This window comes from Ascaphus truei, chromosome 3 (assembly GCF_040206685.1).
Source record: "Ascaphus truei isolate aAscTru1 chromosome 3, aAscTru1.hap1, whole genome shotgun sequence".
NCBI lineage: Eukaryota > Metazoa > Chordata > Amphibia > Anura > Ascaphidae > Ascaphus > Ascaphus truei.
The window spans coordinates 253614066-253635799 of NC_134485.1; the positions used below are offsets into that span (position 1 = coordinate 253614066).

General features: G+C 44.2%; 1 protein-coding gene across 1 annotated transcript in view; it reads right to left on the minus strand.

Annotated features, from left to right (window-relative positions):
• Positions 1–1880: 1880 nt before the first annotated feature.
• The window catches only part of F10 (coagulation factor X), a 35400-nt gene continuing 15546 nt past the window's right edge, over positions 1881–21734 (minus strand). The window contains exons 6-8 of the mRNA XM_075590655.1: positions 20240–20484; positions 6637–6754; positions 1881–3830 (exon numbers count right to left, since the gene is read on the minus strand). Coding sequence (XP_075446770.1) covers positions 3280–3830; positions 6637–6754; positions 20240–20484 — 914 coding nt within the window. The 3' untranslated portion in view covers positions 1881–3279. The remainder of the gene's footprint in view (positions 3831–6636; positions 6755–20239; positions 20485–21734) is intronic.

Sequence of the window (21734 nt, forward strand, 5' to 3'; positions counted from 1 at the left end):
ACAGGCAGTTGCTGGCAGTTTGTCAGGATCCGCGATTGCGCCAAAAGCGGCGCACTCAGTACCCACCTCAACCGTGATCGGGCCCCTCGCTCCTTCCGTCACTTCTGACGATCATCTTCCTGGTCCTGGGAGTAGCCTCAAGGCTAGGGGCATGCACGCATCCTGCGCAGACATTAATACTGTTCCCTCGGGTCCCGCATCCAGACTCCGCCCAAGCAGCAACGTCATCTGTACGCAGCGCGCAGATGTGGCTCACGGTCAGCACGTGCACGAGCCACATCACCTCTCTGCCTCTGGGATCCTCCCCACACCTGCCTCCTGCATCCCGTCGGCCTATCACGGCCTCGCCTCCTGATGCGCTCCGTCCTGCCTTGTTCTCATTGTTCCTGTTCTCCTTATATGCTCAGCTGGCCCACTGGCTCATCGGCTGAGCATAAACCTTCCTATGTACGAAGTGTTCGCTGCTATCTTGCCTCCACAGTCTTGCCTTTCTACTTGTTTCTTGCTCCAAACCTTTGCTACTCTTCCGGACTCCGCTCTTCTGTGACCCTGACCCCGGCTACCAACGACTCCATCCATCCACTCCATCCCGACCTCGGCAAAGTACCTCAACGACCAGCTCCTCTCCTATACTGACCTCGGCAAAGTACCACGATGATCCGCTCCTCTCCAATCCAGACCACGGCTAAGTACCACCTACCATCCGCTACTCTCGAACACCAACCTCGGCAAGTATCACTGACCATCCAGACCTCTCCTACCCCGTCCCGGCTACCTCGACTAATCTACACTCCAGACGTGCCCACGCGGCTGTGGGTTGGTGTTGTATCAAATCCCCACCTCGGCCTCGCGGTCACGCCTTGTTTGTGGTGAGCACTCCGTTACACAGTTGCTGGAGTTCCTGGCAGTTAGTTACTTTTAGTTGGAAGAAGGGGAGAACCGTTGAGGTAGTGTCCTGGGAGCAGTGCTCCCCTGGACTAGGACTAGATTTGTCCCTTAGGTCCCAGCTAGGTCCTATGTCCCCTTTTAGATTGTGGCTGCTATAGGGAAGACCCCAGATAGGGATGCTACACTTTAGCCTTATAGTGTAGCACCAGCGAAGAGACGCCTCGCGGTGAGCTGCGGCCTGCGGTCTGGGATCAGACCACAGGCAACTCTAGACATTAAGGGACACCTTAATGGGAGATCACTCAAGAGGCGGACGTCTTCGAGCCAGAGAAAGAGGATTCAGCATACGTTGTGGGATCAAAGGGATCCTTTGTGCTCATCCAGCGGCCTGGGTACAGGAGAGCCCAGGGAGGTAAAATGCACCAACGGTCCACAGGGGTAGCGCTACTCCCTACACGTGGGTGGGACTGACTCATTGGGGGAGGACACAGAGGTATTGGTGCCACGCACAGGGACACCCTGTGTTGTTATTTTTGTATTGTATACTGGTGTGTGTATCATTTCACTGTAAGTGGTCCTGAAAGGGGTTATCCCACTGCGCTGGGATCCCTCTCAGGTGGAGGCGCTGCACTGAGAATGAGAGCTCACCCCAGGCTCCCAGCTGCGGAGGCTCAGGCCTTCTGTAAGCCACAGGTAACGGCAGCACACGAAGTTCCCTTAGACACTGTGAAAATGGGGTTACATATATATATTTTTGCAATACTTGGAATGTGCCACTTCTTTGATCCTTCCTCTGAAGATAAACCCCCTGCCCCCACAACCCCACCCCCCACTCCCCCGGATATCTACTGCTCAGCTACAGTATTAGTTTCACAGGTATAACTTGCTATAACTGCTGTAACGTGAGTGAGAATTTGACACACACAGAAATAAAACAACCATGTCCCCTTTTCCTAGCCAGTATATAATAAAAATACAAACACTGCACAACATATTTTGAAGAAGAGCTTTATTTTAATAACATGCCGTATTCATTTTAGGGAACTTTTAGAAGTGCAAATTAAACATTTTTCAGGCTCCCTAAATATAGCGGATTTAAAATGACATGGTTGATAAGCATACAGTATTAATCAGTGGTGCTCGATTTAAGCAAGAGCATTTTTAACACTACATATCTAGAAAAAAAACCAGAAAACATTTACTTTAATGTTAAACGCAGCAAAGCAGGAGCAGTGCACCTGCACAGATATGCTGCCTGATTGCCACATACATAATCAGTTTGATCACAAATGAACCAGTGATGTTCATGTGATGCTTCACTTAATCTCCCTGGTAATGTGTTGTGCAGTGCGGAATTGATTTTACCCATGAGAGTGGGACTTCCTGTGTTATTGTCACCTGTATGATTACAACTACATTAAGAAAACATTTGACACATTCTTATTTGGGCAATCTTTTCATCTTCCACGTGCATGCATTTTCTAAGGGCTTTTAATTGTTGAAAAAGTATATATATATATATATATATATATATATATATATATAAAATTTTACTAATTGTTTGAGCTTATACTTTTTTCATACAGTATGAGTTCCTTTTTACTGAGCGCTGGTTAATATCTTTGTGTGTGTGTGTGTATATATATATATATATATATATATATATGTATATATGTATATATATATATATATATATATATATATATATATATATAATTAAAAGATAATACAGTATGTGTGTAGTTTACAATTTGAAAAAAAATGTGATTCACATTGTAATAAAAAATAAGCTGAAATTATTCTTAATAATGCTGGCTCATAAATGGCTGATGTGTTTTGTGGCTACCAAAGTATTCTGTTTATTTCTATTTCTAAGCATTGAATAGATTGATCTAAAGTGGTAAATGGGCAGCCAATGATCATCTTCATTAAAAACAATAAATGCATCTAACTTTATTCACCGATGTTATGTTTTTGGTTACACTTTTGATGCGCGTATTGGATCAAATTCTAAGCAGTTCATTTGTTCTTTATGCCTCTATGTTCAATTTAAAAAACAGTGTTGCCTGTGTGTTTTCTCATTGTCTTTCATTAACACAGTGCAATTTATATTTATTTCTATGCAAGTATTAACCGGCACCGAGACATACTGTAAGGAAGCTATATAACCATGGAGCTTCACATACAGTAAGTAGTTTACTTTTAGTGTACGGAGAGCGCTTTAGAGAACTCTAAATGCAAAGCCTATCAAATAATATAACGAATAGTTTTCTCAATGTTGACTCATTGCTAAGAGAATTGTCTCTTATACTCACATGCAAAGTAAAATTAATGAAATATACTGATAGAAAGTTGTATGCTCTTATTAAAAAAACAAACGTTTTCATGCAATTAGGATTGGTTTTTCCTCATTGCTGTTTTGAGCCATTTATGTAACTTGGACACTTTTGTATAAACTCCAAATTTGCCTTTCTGTGCACATCCTTCTCCCCAGCTGACTACTCCAGTCACAAAGTAGGTGTCTTTGAATTGGGTGACATGTGGACCTCCACTGTCTCCCTGACAAGCATCCTTCACGTCTATGTCAAAGCCAGCGCAGAACATGTTCGGCGTAATGGCAAAGTTGCTGGACTCAATACAACGATGTCTTTCAATGTATGGGACTTGGAGAACCTGCAGCGTCGTGGCCTGAATGCCCCGTTCATGGATACGTCCAAAACCGCTAACTATACCCGCCTCTTGCATCATCAACACTTCATCGGCAAAGTCAGGGTCAGGAATGCATGCAGAGATAATGTTCTGGGTGAAGTTAATTGCCTCTTTTAGCTTGATTATTGCTATATCAAAATCATAGGTTAACTTAACAAATTTAGGGTGAATAATTATTCTTTCCACACGGTGTGTGGATTCAGAGCCTTCCTTCTTTCGCGTATTCAGCTCACCTGTTGAATGATATAACAAATAATGATATTATTTTCAGTAGGCAGTACAAGTATGAGCCTAAGGTACATATCAACTTATCTTCCCAAAATGGTTTGGCCATGCCTCAATAGTGTAATTATGCTCTTCTAAAAATGGTTTATCTACATAAACGTTAGTGGAAACACATTCCTAGACATTGCATTTATGCTAAAATCTCCTATGTTGGTGGATCATACAGATAAATGTGTACATGGGCGAGATTGGTCGTTGTGGCTATATATCAATTGATTTTCCTACTGACCTCAGGTAAGCAGTTAGGCGCTTATTCAAGGAGGAGTGGCTCAGTGAGTAAAGACACTGACTGGCATTGAGAGTTTGAAGCAGGGGAACCTGCTCCTTGTGACCTTGGGCAAGTCACTTTATCTCCCTGTGCCTCAGGCACCAAAAACATAGATTGTAAGCTCCACAGGCAGGGACCTGTGCCTGCAAAATGTCTCTGTAACCCGCTACGTAAAGCTAGCAGCGCTATACAAGAACATGCTATTATTATTATTATTATTAATATACTGTGAAGCAGTTTCCTAATGCTTGAGAAGAAATGAACTCCCCTGAAGTGAATGGAATTGAAAATCCCTGGAAAGCATCTTCACAGCATATTGAATATGAAACTTAGATTGTACATGTACACCTTTTAGTTTTATGTCAAAGGGTTGAGAGAGTTCCCATTGACTTAGATACCTCCCTAAGCACTCCTCTATACAACAGGTGGGAAAATGCCTGTGAATACACCTGAGATACCGAGAGTATTTATTTAAATAATGGTAATATACTTTGCATATGCAAATTAGGTTATTTGTCAGGTGTGTTCATAGGGATAAGCAGGAATGTCACTCCGCGCTAGGGATGTCACTGAATATAGTCCCTCTTGCTGCCGTCAGTCTGGGGGACTCCACACACCCCCTATAATCTAATGGACCCCCTATAATCTAATGGACCTCCTGACGAAGCACTGCGTGCGAAACGCGTAGAGGTCATGTGTGACTGTTCCTGTGGAGTTGGCAGTCGGAGGCTGTGCAGGTCTCTTCCCTTCACTTCCCTCTGGTCAGCTGGGTATGTACTGAGATCGGCTCCAGATCCCTTCTATAGTACTAATGTGAATTGGTACTGACCTGCCCTACTCCTCCGCCCTTGCTGGTGCTTAGCCAGCTATTCTAACATTTGTTTAATATTCGTTAAATTGTTTATTTCATTTTAAATTTGTCTCACTTGATAGGGTTTGGTTGCTACTTGCCCCATCCTTATTGTATACATGTTCATTTTTAATATTAAAGTTATCTTGTCCCTTAGTGCGCCTGTCTGTCATTTGTTTTTTTGTGTTCATAGGGATATTTCCACATGTTTGTGGAGGGATACAAGTCAATGGGTACTCCACTAAAATAGGACTCTGCCGGTGTCTTCCAAAAGCCCAGGCTTCAGGCTCTGGGTACTAAGTGAAATTGAAATTCTTTGGGGAATCACTTTGCGAATTCTGAGCGAGCTGTGACTTTTGGGCGTAACCGCAAATCGACAGTGGAAATGTGGGATTTCTGATTTCTGAGAAATGTTTAGCCCTGAATTCGAATTTAGGGGGAAAAAAAATATTTTTTAAATGTAACACTGCATTTTGTAAAGTTTACCACATATTTACCTTCAACCATCCCTTCTGCTGTATTTTTTAGAGGCATATTGACTTAAGAGAATGTCCATTACTGAGAGACAATCGCTATCAAAACATATGCCTGGTCATTCACAATATTGCTGAATACAGCCATGTATTCTCTGGTTGAAAAAAAGTGTGTGTGTATATATATATATATATAAAGCCACTGTAAATATTCCTGTATATTCATTTGCATGTCTTAGACAGGTCTGCAACCCTGTCATTCACCATTATCGCCCAGCACACAGCACTTCCACTGCAGCAAGGGATTCTGGGAAATGACATGCAAATGAGCGCACAGTGCCACCTTTTATCTCAAGCTCACATTTACTGGCTTTGCATCTCCCAAGTCCTTGCTTAAAAGCTGTGTCTAAAGCAGCATGCATTGGCTAAGGGTTGCTCATGTAATGTGAGCTTGAGATAAAAGGTGGCACTGAGTGCTCATTTGCATGTCATTTCCCAGAATCCCTTGCTGCAGTGGAAGTGCTGTGTGCTGGGTGATAATGGTGAAAGACAGGGTTGCAGACCTGTCTAAGACATGCAAATGAATGTACAGGAATATTTACAGTTGCTTTATGCTTTACTGTGGAGGGTTTTTGTCACTTTGTTTACCCACCATAACCTTAATAAGTGTGGTATATATATATATATATATATATATATATATATATATATATATATATATATATATATATATATATATATATATATATATATATATATATATGTATATATGTATATATGATGGATGGATGTACATACATACATACATACATACATACACACATACACACACATACACACATACACACACATACACACATACACACACATACACACATACACACACATACACACATACACACACATACACACATACACACACATACACACATACACACACATACACACATACAAATAAAAAGCAATACTTATGTTACCCCTTTCCCACATAAGTTTTCAGCACTGATATTTAGAAGAGTTATGGCCGAAAATACTTAGGTGGCAGCTTATGTTGTCCAATGCCAACATTCTTATTAAGGCCAATGTGTTAGATCAAATGTAAAAATGCTATGTGGATAAACATTCATTAAAGTGTTACGTTTTGACAAACCAAAATTACTTACCAACAACAACTTTGAAGTATTTGGACTGGTTCATGCAGTGAGCTGCAGTGAGTATAAATTCGTGGGTCAGAATGGTTCCCCCACAGAATCCTTCATTTTCCTCATTCACCAAAAGAGCCTATAGAGAGACAGTAGGAGAACTTGTCAACATTTTTAATACAAAAAAATTACTCAAAAGAAAGTTACAGAGAATATACATTGTAATTGTTTCCTGGTGTGACATCATCTGTATCCTTCTTTAAAGAAGCAGTCTGTGCTCATCCCATTTTGTTTCGCATATTTACTTTATATTGAAAATATATCTTCTTGCCCTTTAAGTACTGTATGTATGTTTTTTTTTAATCCAATATTTCTTTTCAGGAGATATATGTTCAAATATTAAGTGTCTGGGAGGTCAAAATAGATCTCTCTCCAGAATCCAGTGAAGTCTGATCTGAATGTAGCCATGTGTAAAATTGGTGTACATATCTCCTTCATACTGGCAGTAATCCGGGTAAGTATGCAGGGTTGCCAGTAACAATCATGGAGGTTTGCCCTCAAACCCTGGTGAGGTGTCATATGTCCCAAAGGAAGTGACAACATGCTTTGTGTCCACGATTAGTGACACAGAGGGTGTCTGTTTTCTGGAGGTGATATAAGACACAGCACTGCCTAAAGTTAGCAGTTCAGTTGGTGTTCTGACTCTGTTGAGGAGAGTCATGTGGAGGTCTGCAACAGTGTTGCAGTGTGTGATGCAAGAGTTGTGAGTCTGTGCAGCTCAGGAGAGACAAGCTGGTGAATCTCCCTGAGGGGAGAGGTGGAAAGCAACTCCATTAGGAGGAGGAACCTTCCAGATGGAGTGCAGCAGAGAGATGAGAGACTAGTACGACTGCTGTGAGGGGCAGTTGCCTGAAGCATAAATAAAGATGCCCCTATTCACCAACACCCTCATGTGTGAGTCTGGAATTACTCAGCAGAGGAAGGCACCACAGAGGAGTTCCTCATCAGAACCATCTCCTGGCGGACGCCGAGATCCTGATGAGGTGGAGGCGCTGCACTGTATGTAGGTAGGACTCTAGCACACTACCTCAGCTGCCTGTCTGGGTTGGCATTCCCCACACAACATCATGCGGGAGACTCAGGAGTCCTGCTGCCAACAGGTGCACCACCAGACACGACCATGTAATGGGGACTGGTTAGACCACAGGGGCCAATGTGAGATTGGGTGGGTCAGCCAGGTCAGAAACACCGTTACATGAGCCATGATAATCTCAGACACTAGAGATACATGGGGTACATTCTATATACCCCAAGCAGACATTTGGGCTGTCAAAAATCCAGATTGAAGTCTATGGAGCTTTTTGGCTAAATACAGCCCAGACAGCCGCTTTGGCAGATATAGAATTACCCCTTAAGGAAAGAGGAACTTTACGTTCCGATATTTCTGTTTCTTCAAGTCCTCTATGGCAGCCGAACACTAATGGGATAGCTCCTCCTCCTCACAGCTGGTAGGACAAGCAGTTCCTGTGACCACTATATAAAGGGGTGTTATCTACCTTAGGTCAGTTAGTCAGAGATCTTAAAAAGGAAGCACAAAACATATTAATATTGCAAATATAAGAAGACTCAAAGGAGGGAAGTGTGCTGTCACAGAGGACCAAGAAACAGAAATATCGGAAAGTGCATTTCCTCTTCTCTTCTACATCCTCTAAGGCTGCCATTACTAATGGGATGTACCAGAGCATTCCTTAGACTGTTGGGAGGGAGCACGTCTTTCCACAGTTGGAACAACTGCTTGAAGCACCTTCTACCACATTTCGCTGATGATTGAACATCCAGACGCTAATGCTTAGCAAATGTGTGTAAAGAAGACCAGGCTGCTTTACATAATTAACAAACACACAAATGCTTATCGCTCTCCGACTATTCAATGTATGGTATATTATAGCTCATGGTGCATAGGGTAAAAACTAATGGATACATAAATCCAGTGGAGCAAGAAACCCAGGGCTGCACTCACGAGAGAGGGTAGGAGGGACCACACAATATGTCCCGGGCCAATAGCCCTGTGCTATGCAACGCAAAACAAAAAAGGTTTATTTATATACAAGGGAAAGGAGCATCAGGGGGTGTGGGGTAAATGGGTAAAGAGAAGTGCGTTAAAACATGAGGTGGGTAGGTGACCAGGGCAAAGCAAGGTCCCATATATCAGGTATACTGAAGGTATATATGTATTCCCAGTATATATGACACTGGGGGTACTAGCTGATATGAGACTTGGATGGCCAGAGGAGCAGAGTATGTACACTTATAGCAGCTAGCAATCAGGTAAGGTACATGTGGGTAAATCTAACACTAATGATATATATCTTAGCTGTTAGTGTCCCAGGCTGACATCAGAGAGACACCTGGTGGGTGTCCACACATCTGTACTCAAAAATTGCCACTGTAATAAATCGGGCGCATATAAATTCACAGTTGGACCCCTACAATAGGGAATCATAGGTATAAATATGACCAGACCAGCCCTGACGAAGCATAGGTTCCTATGTGAAACGGCCCGTCGGTTTTAGATGACCTCATTCCTTGACGTAGGTGGGGGCGACCAGGATGTGGCCAGGAGAGTTTGCTGTACCGAATCTATCATCAGCCACGCGGCGGAACGGGTTGTATTAGCCTTGTCTTTTGACCTACACACCTTTCATGCATGTTATATAGCCTTGTGTGACGTGATACAGCAATATATAGCTTTTTTGCGGGAGGCTGTTCATGCGCACGGTCTCTCACCACAGGGGACTGTGTATTTATATGTGCCTGATTCACAACAGTATTTAGCCTGGAGTACACAGCACTCTTGCGGGAGGCTATTTATACCTATGATTCCCTATTGTAGGGGTCCAACTGTGAATTTATATGCGCCCGATTTATTACAGTGGCAATTTTTGAGTACAGATGTGTGGACACCCACCAGGTGTCTCTCTGATGTCAGCCTGGGACACTAACAGCTAAGATATATATCATTAGTGTTAGATTTACCCACATGTACCTTACCTGATTGCTAGCTGCTATAAGTGTACATACTCTGCTCCTCTGGCCATCCAAGTCTCATATCAGCTAGTACCCCCAGTGTCATATATACTGGGAATACATATATACCTTCAGTATACCTGATATATGGGACCTTGCTTTGCCCTGGTCACCTACCCACCTCATGTTTTAACGCACTTCTCTTTACCCATTTACCCCACACCCCCTGATGCTCCTTTCCCTTCTATATAAATAAACCTTTTTTGTTTTGCGTTGCGTAGCTCAGGGCTATTGGCCCGTGACATATTGTGTGGTCCCTCCTACCCTCTCTCGTGAGTGCAGCCCTGGGTTTCTTGCTCCACTGGGGGCTTAAACCCCCCCCCCTTTGGATTTATGTATGCTTTACATAATTCCCATTAAGTTGTGACAGCCCTAGTAGAGTGGGACTTTAACCCCACAGGAAGACTTTCTCAGGCTTTTCTATATGCTTCAAATATAGCTGCTACCTTAACCCATCTAGATATGGAAGCTACGGAGGCTGCCTGAGCCTTTCTGGATTTATCATGAAGGACAAACAACCTAGAGGTTTTCCTAATACTGTTCTCTGCACATATATTGTTAGAACCCTAATTACATCTAGATTGTGCCACTGACGTTCTTTGTCTTAAATAGGGGTTTGATGAAATGAAGGGACTACAATATCTTGATTGATAACAAAGTCTGATACTACTTTGGTTTGACACTGTGGGACAGTGCTTAAAAATATCTTATCCTGATGTATCTGAAAAAATGGTTGGCTACATGATCAAGCCTGGAGCTCACCAACCCTACGTGCTGTAGTAATAGCTGTTAGGAAAACTACTTTGATTATGAGTAATCTCATAGGGAGCTTGAGCATTGATCCAAACAAGGAAGAAGAAGCGAGTTGCTGTAGCACCAGGTTCAGATGCAAAGAAGGAACAGGGATCATAAAAGTAGGCCTAATTTTAGACACTGCTTTAATAAATCGAGAGACCATAGGATCCAAGGCAATCTGCTTATAATAAAATGCACCTAATGCAGATACTTGGACCTTAATAGATGTGGGTTTTAACCCCTTCTGTAATCCTTGCTGAAGGAAGTCCAGTATATTAGGGACTTCTAGCTGCAAGGGGTCTATCTTTTGTAATTTACACAAACATATTTTAAATACCTGGGCTTATGGTTTGACTCCCACTTAACATTCGGGATGCACATTGATACCCTGACAACCAAGACCTATGCCAAACTAGGGGTACTTTACAGGAACAAATCCTCCCTAAGTCTCCTGGTCAGAAAGCGTATTGCACAGCAGATGCTAATGCCAATTATTGACTATGGAGACATAGTATATGGCTCGGCTCCCCAAACCCACCTTAGCAAACTTGACACCCTCTACAATTCAATTTGTCGTTTTGTTCTCCAATGCAACTACAACACACATCACTGCGAAATGCTCAAAGAACTAGATTGGTCATCACTAGAGTCTAGGCGCAAAGTTCACCTTTCCTGTCTCACCCTCAAATACTTTCTGGGCAAGCTACCCAGCTACCTGAACAAGCTCCTCACCCCTACCACATGCAGCACCTACCACCTGAGATCAGACTCCAAAAGACTATTCATGGTCCCAAGACTCAACAAAGTATCCGGACGTTCCTCCTTCTCCTTCCGTGCACCCCAAAACTGGAACAACCTACCAGAGACTCTCATATCCACCACCAGCTTAAGTTCTTTCAAATCTAAGGCTGTCTCACACTTTAATCTGGTCTGTAACTGTTTCATACGCTCATAATATATATTTTCTTTAACTGTGCATGCAATGTCTTGTATATAATGTATACCTTGTTCATTTATGTAACTGTATTTGTAACCATGTATTATTTTGTTTTACTCTGTGCCCAGGACATACTTGAAAACGAGAGGTAACTCTCAATGTATTACTTCCTGGTAAAATATTTTATAAATAAATAAATAAATAAATAAATAATATAAATGTCCTCCATATGTCATAATAGATTCTAGAAGTCACTAACTTTTTGGAATGCAAAAGTGTCGATATAACTTATTTGGAGAAACCCTGTGCCCTTAATGACATCCGTTCAAGTTCACAACCATAAATTTGAGCAATTAAAAATTGGGGAAGCAAAGAGGACCCCGTCAACAATGCGGACTGTTGGAAGAACCCACGGCTCCTGTACTGACAAGTTCTTTAAGTCCGCATACAATGTCCTTCTGGGCCAATACGTGGCTATTAGGAGAATTTGATCCCTATCTCTTTTGATTTTGTTCATTACTCCTGAAGCAGAGGGAATGGGGGGAAAATGTAACAGGAGGGAAATCCCAAGTGATCGAGAAAGCATCCCTGCCTATGACTTTTGGGTCATGCCATCTTGACACATAGGTCTGTACTTTCTTGTTGAGAGCTGATGCCATGTGGTTGACCCCATTGTTGAACTAAGTAATAGAAACATTTCTGGTCTAGTTCCCATTCTTCTGGCTGAATGGAATGCCTGCTCAGAAAGTTGGCCTCGTAATTTCTGACTCCTGAAATTAAGGCTGCGGAGAAACATGAAATCTCTTTCTCTGTCCAGTGTAGGATTCTGGAGGCCTATGAAAGAACTCTTGGACCCCTTGTTCCCCTTGTAGATGTATATATGTTACTGCAGTGAAGTTGTTGGATAGGATCCCTAACAGGGAACCCATCAATGAGACCATGAATGGTGTAAAATATCACTCGAAATTCCAATACATTGAGTGGCAGACATCTTTCTTGATGGGACCAAAGTCCTTGGATCACCTGATTGTGACAAACTGTGCCCCAACCTGAGAGGCTTGTGTCGGTGTTTAATGCTCTCCAGACTAGAGGTATAAAAGTATTGCCCCTTGCACAAGTTGCTGACTATGATCCACCATTGTAGGCTGGGCTTTGTGCTTTGTAACAATGGTAGCTTTAATTCTGGAGTTAGATTTAGGTGTCCCCCACAACTGAGAACATTTATTTGAAATGGTCTGAGGTGAAAAATTAACAAAGGCACTATGCCTGTGACTGAGAAAGACCTACTATGTGCATGAATTGAGCCCTTGATGGTCTTGTGAGGATTCTGAACAATTGGACCTCCTTCGTAATTTTGTGGACCTTGGGAGTGATACTAGATTTTTCCTTGTGTCGAATATGACACCTAAACATTGGCGGATCTGAACTGATGCAAATCTGTTTTTCTTTAGGTTGACGATCCACCCGTGGTTTACTAAGATGTTGTGAACTATGTGCACATAATCCCTGGCAACTTGCTCTGACAGGACTTTGATTTTCCAGTCATCGAAGTATGGGACTACAAAAACTCCTTTTTTTCTCAATAATGCTGCAGTTACCTCCGTGACATTGTGAAGGTTCTGGGTGCTGTGGCCAGTCCAAAGGGATGAGCCATAAATTGGTAGTTATGGCCATTTAGGTAGAAGTTTAGGAACCGATGGTGCAATTGTTTTATTGGAATATGGAGATAGCATCATAAAAGGATGCCTTTGGCACTGTCAGCACCCACACTGAAGCCACAATATTCATCTTGTTTCCTGGCAGTACTTTACTGACTTCTGGTCACACTGCGGCTACAAGGGCCATCTTAGTTACTGGCATCCAGGATGTTGCCAGAGCATAGTTCATGTTGGGTTCCTGTGGACCTCCACCCTGCCTTGTTTCCAGTCTGTGACCTTGACCTTGCACCTCTGCCTCGACCATTGCCTGGGACCCTGACTATTCGACTCTTGAGTCAGGCCTCTATCTCTTGGTTCAGGTCATGATCTATCCTACCTCAGCCTTACGGGTCTCTTCTTGTTTAGAAATGAGCATTGTTACAGAAGCTAGAAATGCTCCGCTTTCCATCACTGTTATGACTGCCTTCAAGGACTCTATCTTGAAGTGCCGGATGTTGAAAAAGGCATTCATGTCTTTTAGATTCAGAATTGCTCTGAATCCTCTTTGCTTTCAGTACTAGAAAAATGATTGAATTAAATCCCTTGCCTGTCTAAGAAGCGGAACTGGTTGAATTGCCATATTGGCTAACATACTGTATTGTGAACCACTTGTTTTAATGCCAGGTTCTTCTCTGGATCACTTGAAAGCACTTATTTCTTGACGTGAACTACTGGCATTTCCAGGAACTCCAAGGAATACACCTGGGCTGTAATCTTCTGATCCCAAGAGTCTGTTTTTGTTTGGAACCAGAGATACAGAAATTCCGCCAGTCTGCTCCCAACCGGCATTGTATTCTGGGTCTGGGCCCAGTCCCCTTCAGGGGTCTTGCTACTTGATGTTCCCCATGAAGCTGGTTGACCAGAGCGGCTCCAGCCCCAAGTTTGCTGTTGCCATGAATTCCAATTTCGATAATAAGTTCTTCCTGGTCTATAAGACCTTGCATCCAGAAAATCTTGTCTTGGAGGCCTAGTGAATAATAGAAGCCATCTTGGTTTCTATTATCCAGTGGTTCTCTGAAGAGAAAAGCACCCTCATAAGGTAAAGACACTAGTCTATTCTTGGACAAGGTGTCTGCTGGCCATATTTTAAGCCATTGCACTCTTCTCACAGCTATACAATATGCTGAGAATGTAGCTGCTAGCCTGATGACGTCCATGGAATCATCACACAAAAAGTCCATTGAATCTCTAAGATTTGAAAACCCTTTTAAGAGTTTCTGTCTTGATGTTCCTGCTTCAATCCTATCTTTCAGATTGGATATCTAAATTCTGACTGTTCTTGATATACAGGCCATTGCTGTTGCTGGTTTCAGCGTCATTCCAATAGAGTATTGTTTGCATAAAACACCCTCCATTCTTCGATCCATAGAATCCTTAAAGGAAGATCTATTCTCTAGGGGGATCATTGTATTTCTTACCATCTTGGTGACAGCTGTGTCCACTTTTGGCGGTATTACTCAGGTACTGCAGTCCTCTTTACTGAAGGGGTACCTTTTCATGAATTTATAGTCATTGCTGATCTTTTATCCAGTGATGACCATTCCATCTTTAAAAAGTTTTGACTGATTTTTAGAGCCAAAAAAAGTCCTGGCCCTCAGTTTTTCTCTGGTATCCTCAATATTCACCATCAATTTCATATTCTTTATGAGCTTATCTATAGTGTCTATCTTAAAGGAACCCACATCCACTTGAATCTCTTCCTTCTCCGACGTGGAACCCCCAATTTCTGAGACACTTGCCTGTTCTGAATATTAATCAATGAAATGGTCAGGCTGCAAATCCAATAAAGTCTGTTATTTGGGCCTTTTTAAAGATCCCTGAGACTGTGCTTCATCAACAGACTGCAGGAGTGACGTTTTCCTCCAGTAAATGACAGCTTCTTAATGCCCTCTGTGCTAAATCTTTTGGAGGTAGGTAGAAGAAAGTTTGGCATCGCACCCTGCACAATATTTTGCCTTAGAAACGTTTTTTCTAGGTTTGACAACTTGAACATTTTGCTGAAGCTGCTCTTTTTTTCTGGTCCCCTGAAACTGCAGAAAGAACAGACAAGCTGCTAGCTTTCTATCAATAAGGGAACAAATAAGCAGGAAAATGCATGCTTTTTAAATAGCTGTCAGGTGTTTCAACCTCCCCCACAGGGTTTAGATCTTTTCCAGGGGAAGCTCATTACAATGAAGTGTAGTTGTAAATGAGCAGGTGCCAAATAGTTGCTTCTTAGCAGATTTACAAGGCAAACTGTAATATAGCCCAAGAAACTCTTTCCTGGGCTTAACAATCTGAGCCCCTCACTGAGGCTGCTCTGTTCTCTGAAACTGTATTAGAAACCGACAGGCTGCTAAGAATAAGGGAATAAATAAGCAGGAAAAAGCAGGCTTTTTAAATACCGTGCGTCCAGAACCAACTTCCTGCCTGGCAGTGATTGGCGCCAAAAAAATCTGTGCTCTCCGTCATGACGTCATCTGCCAGCGCCGAAGAGCTACAGCATGACGTCCCAGCACCTCCGCTCCACAAAGAAGGGGCTCCCGCGGCCTCATGGGGAAAATACCTAGCAGTGCTGAAACAGAGCTGTATGCGACTGGCAATAGCTTTACCAGTGTGGCACGAAAGTGCCTGTTCTTGAGGTTAGCTGGGAAAATTGTAGGGGAAATCACCACCTACTCCATTCAGGGCGGCTTGAACACAGCCCTCAGAAGAAGTATACATTAAAAAAATAAAACTGACGTCCTTTCTTCAGCTGAGGTAGAACAAGAATAACTGGCCTAAGGTGGATAACGCCCCCTCATATAGTGGTTACAGGAAGTGCTTGTCCTACAAGCGGTGTGGAGGAAGAGCTATCCCATTAGTATTTGGCTGTCTCAGAGGACGTAGAAGAAAACGATTATTTTTTTTAAAGAAAAAAAATAAACCTTTTTTCTTTTATTAAAAAAAAAAAAGGACATGCTTGTATTATAGTTTATGCATTAAACCCATGTAGGCTTCTTGGGGGGAGGCTGCCATTTGCCATAAATAATCAGATACTTTATACTGTACCTACAAAATAATTTGCACTGTTTAGCTACTAGGTAATTATTAATGTTTATTTGTAAAGTACCAACATATTCCGCAGCGTGGTATAATGGGGTACAGAGTTATGTATATTACATAAACAGAATTACACACCAAATAAGGACAGACATGTACAAACAGATACAGAGGGTAATGAGGGTCCTGCTTGTGAGATCTTACAATCTGGAGGGAATAAGAGGCAATGTTGAAACAAAAGGTAAAGTGGCTGCTCATTGTTGGATGGAGTCAGAGAGAGAGAGGGGGCAACATGGGAGAAATCTTAGAGGTGGGAGTGAGAGGGGGTAATAAGGCAAGAGGAAAGTGTCATGGGCAAAACATAGGGGGTGTTTAGGGATATATTTGAGGGCTGAGATGTAAGAGGGGCAGTATTGTTGATAGCTTTTTAAGTCAGAACTAGGGTTTTCAATTTTATTCTCTAAGACAGCGTTTCCCAAACGGTGGGTCGCGACCCGGCACCGGGCCACGGCACCAAAATTGCCGGGTCGCAGCGAGGCTGGCCGCGCGGTGTCTCCCGTCCCCCCTGCTCAATTAAAAAAAAATGCCGGCGATTTCCCCCTGCGGTCCCGCGCGCTTGCGCAGGGCAAGCAAGGCCTGCTCCCTTCCTCCCCCCCCCGCTCCCAACGTGGGACGGAGGAGGAAGTACCAGCTCCTCTGCGGCCCGCACGTTACGTGGGACGTAGGGGGAAGTTCAAGCTCCTACTGCGGCGTGCTTCCCCCCGCAGCCAGCTTCCCCCCGCAGCCAGCTTCCCGAGCTCACCTCCCGTGGCACCCCCTCCCGAGCCCACCTCCCGTCCCCCCGAGCCCACCTCCCGTCCCGGGCAGCAGGGGATATCGGGGGCAGCAGGGGAAAGCATCCGGCGGCAAGGTAAGTCACCCCACCCAGTCACTCCCACCCACCCAAGTGCCCCTGGTCCCCCTCCCACCCACCCAAGTGCCCCTGGTCCCCCTCCCACCCACCCAAGTGCCCCTGGTCCCCCTCCCACCCACCCAAGTGCCCCTGGTCAACCCCTCCCACCCACCCAAGTGCCCCTGGTCCCCCTCCCACCCACCCAAGAGCCCCTGGTCCCCCTCCCACCCACCCAAGAGCCCCTGGTCCCCATCCCACCCACCCAAGAGCCCCATGTCCCCCTCCCACCCACCCAAGAGCCCCTGGTCCCCCTCCCACCCACCCAAGTGCCCCTGGTCCCCCTCCCACCCACCCAAGTGCCCCATGTCCCCCTCCCACCCACCCAAGTGCCCCATGTCCCCCTCCCACCCACCCAAGTGCCCCATGTCCCCCTCCCACCCACCCAAGTGCCCCTGGTCCCCCTCCCACCCACCCAAGTGCCCCTGGTCCCCCTCCCACCCACCCAAGTGCCCCTGGTCCCCCTCCCACCCACCCAAGAGCCCCATGTCCCCATCCCACCCACCCAATAGCCCCATGTCCCCCTCCCACCCACCCAAGAGCCCCTGGTCCCCCTCCCACCCACCCAAGTGCCCCTGGTCCCCCTCCCACCCACCCAAGTGCCCCATGTCCCCCTCCCACCCACCCAAGTGCCCCATGTCCCCCTCCCACCCACCCAAGTGCCCCATGTCCCCCTCCCACCCACCCAAGTGCCCCTGGTCCCCCTCCCACCCACCCAAGTGCCCCTGGTCCCCCTCCCACCCACCCAAGTGCCCCTGGTCCCCCTCCCACCCACCCAAGAGCCCCTGGTCCCCCTCCCACCCACCCAAGAGCCCCTGGTCCCCCTCCCACCCACCCAAGAGCCCCTGGTCCCCCTCCCTCCCACCCAAGTGCCCCTGGCCCCCTCTCCAGTCACTCACATCCGTCGTTGCCTGTAATTCACTGTTTGTGTCTGTGTGGGTATAGGGGAGAGCGAGTGTGTGTGGGTATAGGGGAGAGCGAGTGTGTGTGTGTGTATCTGTATCAGTGTGTGTGTGTGTATCAGTGTGCGTGTGTATCTGTGTGGCTGCGTGTGTGTCAGTGTGTGTGTCAGTGGCTGCGTGTCAGTGGCTGCGTGTCTGTCAGTGGCTTTGTTTGTGTGTGTATCAGTGGCTGTGTGTGTGTCTGTGCAGGCCCTATAGGCCAGTATAGGCGATAAAATTTTTAGTGGGTCATGAAGGAGAAGTTCAAAAATAACCGGGTCACGGAAAAAAAAGTTTGGGAAACCCTGCTCTAAGATATGGGAAGCCAGTGTAGGGAGTTGCATATGTCCATCAGAAGTGGAGCGGTGAGTGAGGTAGATGAGTCTGGCAGCATTATTTTGGATGGATTTGAGACAGGTGGACAAGGGGAATGCCAGCTTGGAGAAAGTTGCAGTAGTCAAGACGGGACAGGATGAGGGAGAGAATTAGGATTTTAGTTGCGTCATGAGTGTAAAAAGGGCATATCCTAGTGATTATTCCTGAGGTGGACACAGCAGGACTTCGTAAGGGAGTGAATATGAGGAAGGAGAGGGCAGAGTCAAAGATAATCCCCAGGGCAGTGGACTTGGGGTATTAATGAGATTGTGGTATTATTGACAATAATGGAAAGTTTGGGTGTAGGGGTGGCCGTAAAAGGGGGATTTATTCTGTATTCTGTTTTGGACAAGCTTCAGATAATGGTGGGACATCAAGGATGAGATTGCAGAGACCCAGTTGGCGTTAAGGGATGAGAGAGGGGAAGAGGTCGGGGGAGGAGAGGTAAATTTGGGTATCATCGGCATAAAGATGACACTGAAAGCCAAAAGGATGTATTAGTTCACCGAGAGAAGTAGTGTAGAGTGAGAATAGCAGAGGGGCAAGGACAGAGCTTTGTGGGACCCCAACAGAAAGAGGGAGTGAGGATGAGGAGACACCAGAGAAGGAAACACTGAAGGAGCGGGTGGGTAGGTTGGATAGGTAGTACGTGAACCAGGAGGTCAATGAAGTGGAGAATGTGCAGGAGAAGGGGGTGATCAACAGTCTCAAAGGCAGCAAAGACATCCAGTATAATTAGTAAGGAGAAGTGACCTTTAGATTTGAGTATGTCGTTGACCACTTCTGTTGGTGCTGTCTCGGTGGAGTGTAGAGAACAGAACCCATATTGCAAAGAGTCAGGCAGGGAGTTGGAGGAGAAAAAGCAAGTCAACCTAGGGTTGCCAGAAGTCTTGTTTATACCGGATTGTCTCTTATTTCACTGACATGTCCCGTTGCCCCAAAAAGGTCTGTTGGGACGCATACTATAAGTGTCCCATATTTTAGTACCTTGACGTGAAATACCTCAACTTAATATGACTGTAACTAAATCAGTCATAAAAGCAGAATAGATTTATACTTCAGTGTAATAGATACCTTTTTCGATAGATGTCACCTTACTAAATTATTAAAATAATAAAGTTAGGACACCGTCTGGTTGTCTAAGGCTGCGGCCAGGGTGGAACGAACGTGCACGTGCGCTCATGCTCGGCGCAATAACTCTGAATGCCCTTGTCCAAGGAGAGGGTGTGTGCACGTGTGTGCATGTGTGCTTGCTGCTTGGCGAGACAGACAAATTTGATTTGGCTGCTCACTGATGCGTCAAGTGAGCTGTTCACCCAATGAGGGTGAACCAGCTCCGTGATGTCATGGCCATGCCCCCGACTTCACCCACCCCCCACGCACACAACTAGCTGGCCAGAAATTGCCCGACCGAGCAGAGCACATGACGTCATGGCGCTTGAGCACCAGCCTGGCCACAGCCTCATAATACCATGACACCCACCCCTATAGGCATTACTTTTTCTCCTACCTCTACTTGTTAGTTCAGTGCTTGTCTTTCCCCGCCTGCCAAGAGCAGAGATTATAAAAACCAAAGAATATAGCGGTCAAGTGGGAGATGCCATTCAGCACAAAGCATTTGCAAATCATTCATCACTCATTATAAGATCACACTTTCATACTGGATTTTGGCATCCCGTATTATAAAAACTTAAATGTGGCAACCCTAAGTCAAGTAGTTGTATATAAGCGGCTCAAGGAGCTTGAAGGCAATGTAATGCATTAGATATAAAAAAATTGGACTTAAAAGAAACAACAATGGACATAAAACTATTGCTTTTACCTGCCAGGGGCATTCACCAAGTTTACAGTCTCTTCCACCCACAATTCTGGTATCAAGACCCAAATATTCATCGTCGTCATCACTGGTGCTGTTGACCATGATGTTATTATTTGGTGCGGTGTCAGTGTGGTTTACAGCACTGTTATTATTTGAAAGAGCATTTGTTTTGTTTGCTTGATCTCCCTGTTTCATGGTTGCTGACCTCTTGTATCTTGACATATGTATTCGTCCACAGGGAAACTGACCTGTTCAGATTTAGAGAAAGCAATATAATGTTGTGACATTTTAAGCCCACTTTATTAAAACTATACTGGTAAAACAGTCAGATATACAAAATTCTTTAGGGTGAGGTACACAGTCAACACAACAATTCTATGTATAATGTAGAACAGATGACAGAGGATCTTATATTATGCACAAAAGTGTCTCTTATTTGCACATTCAATCTGAACCCCTTCAGTGTACATCTGCGTCGCCCCAAAATCAGACACCTGATGGGGTTCCCCAATAGCTGCTCCTCTCTGCATAGAACCAGCATACTAAGGGTTAACATTTGCTTTTGCTTGTACTATGTAGAACGTCAACTAAACCCACTGGAATGTTAATGAGCCAGGAAGACATTTGAATCCACAGCTGCATTCAATCTGAACTCGTTCAGTGTACATCTGTGTCGCCAGAAAGGCGGACAGCCTTTGGCGCAGTCGAAGAATAGCTAAAGGGTATGAGCTGGTCGCTGCCATTCGCTGATGTTTGGTGATGTTAAAGCTTCTCTATTTCAATCTGAAACCTACCAGCCCTTTATCCCCTGAACCCAATTTTCTAACTGAAGCTGTCCATGAAATATCTATGAATTGACTGTATAACCCTGTTCACTTAATGTAACCTTGTATTGTTATAGCTCTGTGCCCAGGACATACTTGAAAACGAGATTTAACTTTCAATGTATTACTTCCTGGTAAAACATTTTTCTAAATAAATAGCTCTGAACTATTCTCAGACTTGAGAGATTTATGGTCACAGTACATGACACGAAGCAAATAAATTGTATCTCAATAGCCCAAGTCCTTATTTGTCAAACCTGTTCTCCAAATCAATGGTTGAACAAACATGATATCAGGTGGTATGGAGCACTAGAAACGTTTAATTATAAAAACAACAAAACTTCCATTTATTTTCTAAAAGTCTTGATTCAAATTTTTTATGGCCATTCTAAATTAGCTTTAAAATACATAAATAACAATATATATCTTTCTAACATATGCACATTTGCATGCTTGTAGCGGTCAAATCAAGTTTAACATGTATCTGTTTCTTACCATATAACTAGGAGCAGATTCTAAGGTGCCACGAAAAAGTAGGTGCAGTGCACTCATGTGCAGCCGACCACAATCCACTTGGACATGGGTTTAAAGACCTTTAGATACCATTTTAAATTAGATTTATTTTTAAAGCAATGTAGTTATTTATGCTATAAAACAAAATGTGCGATATTATG